Source organism: Rhamphochromis sp. 'chilingali' (assembly GCF_963969265.1).
Source record: "Rhamphochromis sp. 'chilingali' genome assembly, chromosome: 18".
In the NCBI taxonomy this organism is placed as follows: Eukaryota; Metazoa; Chordata; class Actinopteri; order Cichliformes; family Cichlidae; genus Rhamphochromis; species Rhamphochromis sp. 'chilingali'.
This window is the reverse complement of record NC_137945.1, coordinates 23,192,181-23,203,528: the sequence shown is the minus strand read 5'-3', so window position 1 is coordinate 23,203,528 and position 11,348 is coordinate 23,192,181. Positions and strand designations below refer to the sequence as shown.

Genomic DNA, 11,348 nt, shown 5'->3' with positions numbered 1-11,348 from the left:
CATTTGCAAAAAACTAAGTGACATAATATTAAGTACTTTTACAAGTTTACTCTTCGGCCACTGCATTTCGAGCAGCGTTTGAATTGTACCTTAAAATGCGGCTTTGGGATACAGCCGTTGAGTTAGATACCGGTGGAAAACACCTACAAAGATAGAACAACCATACTCATATATATTCAAATAATTAAAAAAATGTTAATTTACCTGTTACTACCACACACCAAATCCAGTCATTGGTACTTCCTGGCTTGTGTAGTTACTAGGTAACAAGAGCTCAACACTGCCCCTAGCATCCTGGAGCACTTCCATTGTGTTTTGGAGTTTGCATGGGTTTTGGAGTTTGCATGTGTTTTGTCTCTAGGGGCCACTGTAGGAGGGGCCTTCGGCAGCGCAGTGGCTCCAATCAGGCGCTCCAGAACCTGGGTCTGCTGGTCCGCCTGCTCCTGCAGCTTACCGGAATGAAAATGTCGGGAGCACAAAAAATGATGGCAGAGAACTCGATATCAGCTCGTCTCACTGCTGCTATCCAAGCCTGACGTCTTTGTTTGGTAACATCAGATACATGAGCTCCGTCACGTTGCTTTTCCAGTCCATTTTCCAGCTTATTCCCTTCCCGATCGTGCAATCTAACATTGCAACCGACAACACAGCAAGTACGAGCCATAGCTGATGTTTCCGTGTGCTTTCGCTCCTGTAGCCCTTTGTTTGGCCAACTAAGGCTACGTTCACACTGCAGGTCTTGATGATCAATTCTGATTTTTTGATCAAATCCGATTTTCTTGTCTACTTGTTCACACTAAAAATAAAATATGACATCAAACGCGCTCTAGTGTGAACCCTCAAAGCGGCCCATATGCGCAAAAGCAGATGTCACAGACAACGCATTCCGTTCAGACTCAGACCAAACAGTATTGTTTGACTGATGGATCTTAATATAAAGACTTGTTTCGTACTTTACGTTCCCCAATTGTGCTTTAATTTATTTTGTTATTTACATATGGCCTAATAATTATCCTTATTGCTATTTTAGAGAGGAGCGGTGCTTCAAAGGATAGCGGCAGATTTCTGTCAGAATTTGCAGATTATACAGTACAAATAAAATGTTCACGTTTCTCCAACGTTGTCTTCCCAACAGTTTCACTAACATCTACACTGGATGGACAGGAAGCGTTCACGATGTCTTCTCCAGCACTGATAATTGGCATCTGTTTTGTGTCAGTGATGTAAAAGACATGACCATTCAAACAGCAGTCGCTTTTTAAAACATCAGATATGTATCGGATTCAATACCACATACGAAAGTGACCCAGATCGGATTTGTGCTGTTCAGACTGTCATACCATGATCGGATATGGGTCGCATAGGATCAAAAAAGTCGGATTTGATAAGCTTTTGCCTGCAGTGTGAACGTAGCCTATGATGGTGGTGATGATCGTGACCTCGCCCCCTCCCGTGACATCACGCTCCAAAGCCCTGTATGAGGTTAGTCATTAATATATTTCAACAACATGGGAATAGAGCAGCTAAAAGAGAATTCAAGATTAATAAATCAATTGGAGGAAGCAATAAGAATCAATTGTGTAAAGTTTGATTTATCTGACTGATTTGTTTCACTTAGTGTGCCTTATAATCCAGTGCGCCTTATGGTCCGAAAAATACAATAACGTTTAAACCAAAGCAGTGGAGTGGTTTGGTTTAAACTAGATTAAAACCAACAATGGTCTTAAAAAATTATATATTTTAAAACAAAAGAATTAAACACACTAACCGAAATTGGATTTAGCTAAATTCTGGACCATGTTTCAAGATTGCAGTAGCTAGATGGCTGATTGGAGACCATAACAGCTAATAAGAATTTTTGCATCCAAGTCTGTAATTGGTTGGGTTAGTGGCACACTTATAACGTGTATAGAAAGAGTTAAGGGTGCAGGGTGCAGAGGTGTGGAGAGCAAGAGTGAAACTGAGAGCAGGTCCACAGATGTCTATTATGGTCTGTCAGCACACTGATCAGAGATCTGAGCATGAGCCAATGCCAACAACTGAGCAAGAGGGGCTGTTATTGTGTGTGTGAAATACATTTCTTGCTCAAATTAAACTATTCTTTGCTCAAAAATAATTTTCTCCTCAAAATGTAACATTAGACTTGCCAATTTTCTTAGATGTGCTCAGAATAGAGGCAAAAAATAACAGCACAGTTTATTTTTGTGTTTTTGTCTCCCTCTAGGGTTTCCTGTGAAACAGTTGGATCCACTTTCAAGTTCACTAAACTGTTGAGAGAGAACAGTATTGGGCTTGGTACTAAAGAAAAATAATGTATTACACATTACCAGTTACTTTTCTTAAAATTAATGCTTTATGTTACTTAATTACTCACTGGAGAAAGTTAATTGTTACACTACTTATTACATTACATCGCTGTCACTCTAAAAACTGACACTGTCACATAATTAGCAGTTAACAATAAAAACTTAAAGATTACAGGCCCACACACCCACACAATGTGTGTCGCCCTAATGAAGACACACATACAATCTTTCTTTTAGTTTGTATGTATGAACACAAAGTCGACAACAGCGTGTGTTTTTCTTTGTTAACACGTTTCTGTAATGTGATCTCCTTTTAGACATTCATATTTTCTTCGCCTCAGAGTTGCTCTGTGTTGAACTGTTTTCTGGCTTGTTGACTTTCACCTCTGCAAACACCAAATCCTGCTGTTGTCCTCTGTCCTGCACTGAGTCAGAGGATGCTTCATAGCCTAGCAAAAACACGTTTATATCTCCATAATGGATGTTTTTCTTCTTCTCCTTCTGATTTACTTGCTGGCTCTTCAACAACCAGCTCTTCACTTATTTGAATCTATAAAATGAAACAAATAGAAAGTTTCATTTAAATCTATTAAGCAGCTGGTGGAGGTACTACAGTTCCTCACCGACCGCAGACAGAGAGTGAGAGTGGGACATTACACATCTCCAGCCCTAAATCTAAGCACTGGGTCGCCACAGGGCTGCGTGCTTAGTCCACTGCTCTACTCGCTTTATACACACGACTGCACCCCCGCCCACCAGAGCAACGCCATTGTAAAGTTCGCAGATGACACTACTGTGGTGGGGCTCATATCTGGGGGAGATGAGTCTGCCTACAGAGATGAGGTGGAGCGGCTGTCTTCATGGTGCAAGGATAACAACCTTCTCCTAAACACGAAAAAGACCAAAGAACTCATAATTGACTACAGAAGACACAAGACAGAAATCCAACCACTAATCATCAGCGACGACTGTGTGGAGAGGGTGGCAGACTTCCGCTTCTTGGGAGTCAGCATAGAGGGAAACCTATCCTGGAGTGTGAATACCTCTGAGCTACTGAAAAAGACACAACAGAGACTGTACTTTCTGAGAGTGCTTAGGAAGAACAACATCACACAGAGACTGCTGGTGTCTTTCTACAGAGCCTCCATCGAAAGCATACTAACGTACTGCATAGGCATATGGTACGCTAGCTGCACAGTGGCTCAGAGGAAAGCACTCCAGGGAGTAATCAACGCTGCCCAAAGGACAATCGGCTGCCCTCTCCTCAAACTGAAAGACCTACACAGTTCCCGCTGCCTCAAAAGAGCCCATAACATCATAAAGGACACCTCACACCCTGGACACTCCATGTTCGAACTGCTGCCTTCAGGTAAACGGTATAGAACAACATACACAAGGACTAACAGACTCAAACACAGTTTCTACCCAATTGCAATATCATGTCTCAATGCTACTAAAAGCAGATGACTTTCATTGCCCCTGTTGTCATTTGTGCCCTTGATGTTGGAATGCTTTCAGACATGTTTTGTTGGATGCGCTAACAAATTGACTGAGTGATTGATTGTTTGAGTGATATATCAACTAGGTCGTATGTTGAGTGTCTGTATGGGGCCTTAGGCCTGGATTGCTTGGGTGTATCTACGGTATGAGTATACTGTATTTTATATGTATTTCTAGCTTTTATATCCTATCATTATAGTTTTTAAGTATTTAATTATAGTTTTTAAGTATTTATCTTTTGTGATGTTGCACTGACCAGAGACATCTTTCAATTTCATTGTACCTGTGACAATGACAATAAAGAATATTCATTCATTCATTCATTCATTCATAACCTTCTGAACAGTTCAGTAAATTACAGGGAAGTTTAGTATTTCCTTAGAGTCTATTGTTGAGTTTGATGCTTTAATTTTAAGCACTTGTAAGACATAAGAGGCCATTAAACATGACTTAACTATCCTGTGTTTGAGGTTAAATATATGTGTAAGTAAACAGATAATTTAACATGCAGGTAACGTGTCAGTGACAGCAACTGATCATGTTTTCTACTGTGATGTAATATTTACCAAACAAAGATGATCAAGAAGAGTGACATCATCCCGAGGATTCCTCCAAGAAGTGACCACAATGGGAAGGAGCTACTATCCTGCTCTTCTGGTAAATAAACAAGATCAATATGAAACAAACAAGAGTTAAAGTAAACACTTGCCTTAATAAATATGATTCATTTTTTTTAAAAGACATAAATCTGTCACATAGAAATATTTTCTGAGCTTAGTTCATTACTTTTGGTACTTTTCGGAGTTCAAGTGGGTCTCAACATCCACAGCCGTAGTATTTAAGTCAGAGTTATAGATATACACAGTTATGTTTAATAAGTGAATAACACTCATCATCTTGTTACAGTCCAGTGTTCTGTTGGGTTCTGATGCAGGTATTGTAAGAGCCACTAATAGAAATAATGGCAGACCAAATGATTAAGCAATCTTCTTGCATAAACTTGTGTGCTTGCAGTCACTTTGCACAGACTGTGCCTTCAGCTTCCTGTTGACAAACTTCCTCAATGTGTTTAAATGTTTCTGCTTTAATTTAATGAGTCATTTATCAGTTGAACCACATGGCCAAAAGCATCCATTTAAATGTATTTTCTTTCTTCACCAGCACCAAAATCATAATCACATATTGTGAGAAACATCTCAGTTACACCACAGTAAGTACAGTTTGGCTGTGATGCAGCAAAAGCAGGTGGCTGATTCTTCACAGCTGAATTTATTAGTTACAGATAGCAATTATTTTAAGCCTGCTATAAGTAAATGTCACATATTCTTCTGTTTCTTTGTTAGCTAACTTTAGAAGTAAATATTATGAATGTTTTATGTCTATGCTTTGTGTTAACATAAGTGTTTGGGAATCATACATGTGAGCATATTTTGCAGCTTTAAATACTCAGCTTCACAGAGCTGCTTACATAGCAGCAGACTCTAGTTTTACTGGATAAAAGAACTTGTTTCCTTTGTTATAAGAACTCAATGATCTATCTACAAAGAAAATTCAATAATCAATTCTTTAAAAAAAAACTAGCATGATGTTTTTGCTGTGTGCTTTGTACCTAAGATCATTATTTAATTAAATGCATTTATTCATTTTAATCTTTTTTTTCCTTTTGACTGCTCTATAAAAGTTATTGTGTGTCATTATGTAGCCACACCCAGGCCTGATTACTGCCACACCTGTTTTCAATGAAAAAATCACTTAAATAGGACCTGCCTGACAAAGTGAAGTAGACCAAAAGAGCCACAGATCATGCCGCCATCCAAAAAAATTCAGGAAATGATAAGAAACAAAGTAATTGAGATCTTTGAATCTGGAAAATAAAGTTTGGTATAAAGACATTTCTAAAGCTGTGGGAATCCAGTGAATCACAGTGAGCCATTATCCACAAATGGTGAAAACATGGAGAAGTGATGAATGTGAAGCTGATTAATATTACCCCAAGAGCGCAGCAATGACTCATCCAAGAGGTCACAAAACCCAGAAAAACATCCAAAGAACTGCAGGCCTCACTTGCGTTTATTAAGGGCAGAGTTCATGACTCCACTATAAGAAGGAGACTGGGCAAAGATGGCCTGTATGGCAGAGCTCCAGGATAAAAACCACTGCTGAGCTAAAAGAACATGAAGGCTCATCTCTGTTTTGCCAGAAAACATAATTTTGATGCTCAACACTTTTGGGAAAAAACTCTGTGGACCAACAAGACTTTTGCACATCTGAGTTTGGGTTTTCTTAGGAATAAGCAAAAGCATCAGGTCTAGACATACAGATCCAGCAGTTCAAACTGATACAATGAGTTTTGGACAAGTTGTAGGTGAGCAATAGAGAAGAAAAGAAAAGAAAGAGAAGGTTGATGCAAGGGGTTCTGCTGTTGAAACTGGGTCTAACAACATGGCTTCTATGTGCCATCTACCTCTCGATGTCACTAAAGCAGTCAAGGAGAGGCTGGACGGAGTATATACCAGAGTACTTTAGTGCAAAATAAACTTGACTGTTGTCTGCCAAACAATGAAAGGAAATATGTTTTGAGAAAATAGTGTCAAGTGGCAGCAGGTGAAAGGAGAAAAGGAGAGGTCCAAGAATTAAGCCTTGTGGTCCTTACTGGGGGGGGGGGGCAGAGGTGGCGATAAAACCATCATTGCTGACACAGAGATGAGGATCTCATGGTCCAATGTGTCAGAGCACACAGTTCCCGAAATCAGTTGCTGAAGGAATATCATTAAATTCCCTTAGTAGTGTTGTGGTAAACAGTGTTGTGGTGAGTTTTATACGCAGACTGTAAAACTTTCAGGATTGCATGTTCATCTAAGAAGGATTTAGATTTTGGTTTAGGCATTTTTTCCAGGAGCTAAACAAAAAAGGTTGCTTTGACACAGGGCTAAAGTTTGACAAAGCAGAAGAATCAGGCTGGAGTTTTTCAGCATGTGTTGCACAACAGCATGTATAAAATGTTTGGCACTACTGAAAAATTCAGGGTCCTTCAAAGTAAACCAAATCACTGTAACACCATTTTTAAAATATAAGACGTTTTATAACAAAGTCATGTCAAGTCAATTTATTTATAAGAACAATATTGAAAAACCAGTAAAACCATAAGACAAGAAATAGAGAGAGTAGAGAGCTGTTGTTGTGGTGTGAAGTACTTGCGGCTGGTAGCTTGTGAGCTGCAGCCGCGGTAAATAAAATGGCTCAAAACCTCGACCCGTGGACTCGCCGTGTCTCATTCACATTCTTGAAGTCAGTAGATGATAGAACTGGAAAGTTGTCCAGAGTTCATAAGAATCTGACCAAAAATAACTCATTTAAATACCATTTATTTAACACCATCACTCTGAAATATGACTATAATTGATTTCAGTTTCGTGGGTTCTCCTCAAAGGATGAAGAAAGAAGTGAAGCAGAGCCTGAAAACGGCACTCAAATCCAAAAAGTGGCATCACAGGAGATCTTAACAACAGACACATTATTGGTTAAATTTCACTCAACACCAAAAGACAAAACTCTAAATCACCATTTGAATTTTAGTGTTCCATCACTCCACACTAACATGAAAAAACAAGAACACATTTCACTGAGCTCATCATCAGACAAAGCATCCACAACAATACTTGGAGGAACAAACAGGCACTAATAAGAGCCTTATTAGAACATCCAAATCAGAAAGCTTACAGTAGTTTATGCTGTGTCTCGCAGTGGTTTTTATATTATGCCATACGGATTTAGGGATATGCTGGTTAGACATGCAGCTCATACATTTAAAGATAAGATACGAATGTAGTCTGATTTACAGAAAAGTAATGGCATTTGCTCTTCAATGTGATCAATGTACTGTAACTTTGCAGCAGAAACTGAACTGCTGGGTCAATATTGACTTGTTTTAACATTTGTGGTGTGCTCAAGGCCAGAAAGGCCACTTTATGTGCTGTCTGGATCATATCACTCGGAGGAGTATTTGTAGGGTTCAGTGCTTTGTGGTCTGGGCAGTGGTATATGCTCATAAATAAGGGCTGAACATCAGACTAAAACAAAATCTGCAAATATTTGAAGTTTACACTCTCTAATTCTTAAGAGTTTTTTGTAAATCAAGTTCTATTTTCATGTGGAGTTTTCCTTCCTTTTAGATGTTGCAGCCAGAGATTAGGGAGACACTGTATGAATTGCAATATTGTTTTGTAAGCTTTACAACAGAGCTTGAAGCAATATGTGTTGGATTAAAATCCACCAGAAACTTTCTCTGTTCCATGAAACGTTGGGCGTAGTCAAACAATCATATTTGATTAGAGGGAGATTCATAATGAAGTGAGGTGATCTGGAAGTATCTGACTGGCCACTTTAACGAGAGCTGGTCAGATTATCACTTCACAGGTGAACTCTCAACATCATGTTGGTGATGTTTCTGATCCAGTGATGTTTCCAGAAATCTTATTCCACTAGTGAGACAGATATGCAAGCATCTAAATGAAGTTTAAAGGGAAAGCAGAACCCCCCCCCCCCCCAAAAAAAAATATGCAGGAAGTGGTTTGCTGGGTTAACTTCATTGATTTCTGTGTTTCTTTGTTAATGGACTTTGGTAATGTAATGTCTTAACACAGCTGTTCTCACTTATTCGGACCTCAGCGTAGAGTTCCTCTTGGCCATGAGCTCTCTGTGTTAAGCTGTTTTCTGGCTTGTTGACTTTCACCTGTGCGTACACCGTATCCTGCTGCTGTCCTCTGTCCTGCACTGAGACAAAGGATGCTTCATATCCAGGCTCAGAGAAGTTGATCTCTCCATAATGGATGTTTCCTTCCCCTCCTTCTGTTTTACTTGTCGGCTCTTCAACAACCAGCTCTTCACTTCTTTGACTCTATGAAATAAACCAGGAGGGTTTGTGGCTGCATTTCAAACTATTCTTATTGCTATTTTCAGACAATTTAAAGTGAACATATTGCCCTGATGAAATTAGTAATCATCTGAACAAACTAAAACTTCGTATTTTCCTACCTGAGTCTCTTGCTGAGTTTGGTACTTTAACAACCTGAGAGCTCTGCTGTAAAAGGTAGACACATCAACTATAGTCACTTAGTTGTTAAATATTTTTGTGAGTAAAGTTAAGCCTGAAAGGAAAAGGACATTTTTAATATGTAGCTAAAATATCCGTGACAGTAGCTGAACATGATTTCTGTTTTGATGTGAGATACTTACAAAGCAAAGATAATTAAACAGATCAGTAAGACCAACCCAAGGATGCCTCCAAGAAGTGGACCCAGTGGTAAAGAACCATTATTCTGATGTCCTGATAGAAAAATATGAAAAAAATAATGTTCCCAAAAAAAGATGTTATTTAATTTGCCATATGGTGTAGTTTAACTTTACCTGCAACAGTCACGTTAATCTCTGCTGATGTCTGATTACCCAGATCATTAGTGGCCACACAGTAATAAACTCCTCCATCTGTTACATTGAAGCTGTAAATCTCTCCTTCAGATACGTTCACAGCTCCATCTCTGCTCTTCTTGAACCAGGTGAAATTGCTGACTGGAGGTTTGGCTCTGCTGGAGCAGGTCAGCTTCACCCAGCTGCCTGCTGACACCAAACCTGATGGATTGATGGATGCTGAGGTGTTTTTCGGAGCATCTGGAGGAAAAGATAAAGTCCCATAAATGATGATATGTTGACAAAGTCCAACAACAAACTCTGATTGTCTTACATGAAACACTGAGAGTCTCTTCTGTCTCTGCTGTCTTGGTGTCGTTTCCTTGGTTCACAGGATATCTGGCAGAGCAGCTGATCTTCTTTCCATCATGTGTGTCTGACAGAGTGATGTTCTGCTGGATTTTAGTTGTAAAGCTTCCATCTGTGTTTTCCTCTATTTTGCTGTGAGAGTCTTGTTGGAGATTCCAGGTGAGTTGAGGAGGGGAGTGTGGACAGGGAGTGAGAGCTGAGCAGGTTATAGTGACAGACTCCTTCTCCTTCAGATCACCTGGGATTGTAATATTGGGCCTCCAAGGAGAATCTGTGGTTTCACATCACAAACGTATTTGTAAATCGATAATAGAGAAATACAGCAAATACAGACAGAGCTCAGTGTAGGTGTTTGAAAGTCCCCATACATGTTTCTACTGTACAATCGAGAACAAATGTAAAATGTATTCAGGTTATATTATTTGCAGAAAGTAGCAGACATGTTTGAGCTCTGGATTAGTGTTGTGATAATACAGGAAATACAGTCAAGACACAGAGAGTAATGTGGGACTTTTGCTGCATTCAGGGAATATATTTTATTAATTTTTTTTTACAATATGTTTATGTCATCTATCCTCTAAATATTGTTAATTACTTATTTACTTTTTTGCACAGTTTCATGTCTTTTAGGGTTTATTTTTCTCTTTCTGTTTCTTGCAGTTTTGATGGAGTCTTGGTATTTGCATAATACAGACTATAGTCCATATGTCTATGTATGTTAACATTGTGCAGTCAGGTTGTGTTTCGTATGTGTTTATAAACTTTACTAAACAACATTTATGCTGAAATGAAAACCTTTTTTATTTTTGACTAAATCCTTTTATTGTTCACAATAAAGAACACAAAAAATCATCTAAATACAAAACAATTACAGAAACATATTTTTGTTATATTGGACTTTGTTGTGTTGGATTTGTTTTTTGTTGTTTAAAACAAGGCTGCATTTAACTTTATATTTTTGTTTCAATAAAAATTGCATCGACTGATGAAAAGAAATGTATCTTACCTTTAATTTTTATTTTAAGAGGATCACAAACAGCTGTTGCTCTGAACGGCCAGTTCATAATTCTGAAGTAGTATGTGTTTGTATAAGTTGTGGTTAAGTTGGAAAACAAAGTGGTGCAGTTTTTCTCCTTCAGGTTTCCTGTAATCTTCATTGGATAGATGTTAACTGTCCCACTGCTGTTGAAGATCTCATTGTTTGGAAATTTATTAACATTGGAGTGATTTTTAATCCACACTCCAAAGACAGCTCTTCTGATGTCAAACTTTACTGGTCCAGCATCACTAAAGCTACATGGGATTTGTAAACATGATCCACTCAGAGCTTCCATCTCTGTTGGTGCAGTGATGAAGAGGTCTGAATACTCAGGACAAGCAGTCGAAGGCTCTGGAAAAAACAAACAAACAGAGTATATCATTAAAATGTTGAAATCTCTCAATTTTTTTCTCCTGTCCTCTCAACATCTTCAATATAAAGTTAACTGAATGTAAATGACTGAAATGAGTCGACTCACTTGGAATAAAGAGGAGACTCAGTAACATGATGCCTGTCATGATGTTCACAGACTGGACTGTCACAAAACTCATCACCTGGAAAAATATGAAAAAATACATGAATCCAGTGATGAATAAGGAACATGTAAATTCTTTAAAAAAGTAATTTGTTATTAAAAATAGAAACACAATATCACAGTCTGATATAAACAAACAAAACTGCAAATGTGTTTTCTTACCAAATGATCAGACTGCTTCAGCAGAGAGACG

General features: G+C 38.5%; 1 protein-coding gene across 1 annotated transcript; it reads right to left on the bottom strand.

Moving 5' to 3' along the window:
• Positions 1-6,969: 6,969 nt before the first annotated feature.
• Positions 6,970-11,348, bottom strand: LOC308385826 (B-cell receptor CD22-like). Its single transcript, XM_080865007.1, has 8 exons — positions 11,318-11,348; positions 11,099-11,174; positions 10,588-10,971; positions 9,547-9,852; positions 9,213-9,473; positions 9,042-9,132; positions 8,841-8,886; positions 6,970-8,703 (listed from the first exon to the last, which is right to left on the bottom strand). Exons 2-8 carry the CDS (start codon positions 11,169-11,171, stop codon positions 8,392-8,394), a joined length of 1,473 nt encoding a protein of 490 aa, XP_080721133.1. The 5' UTR covers positions 11,172-11,174; positions 11,318-11,348; the 3' UTR covers positions 6,970-8,391.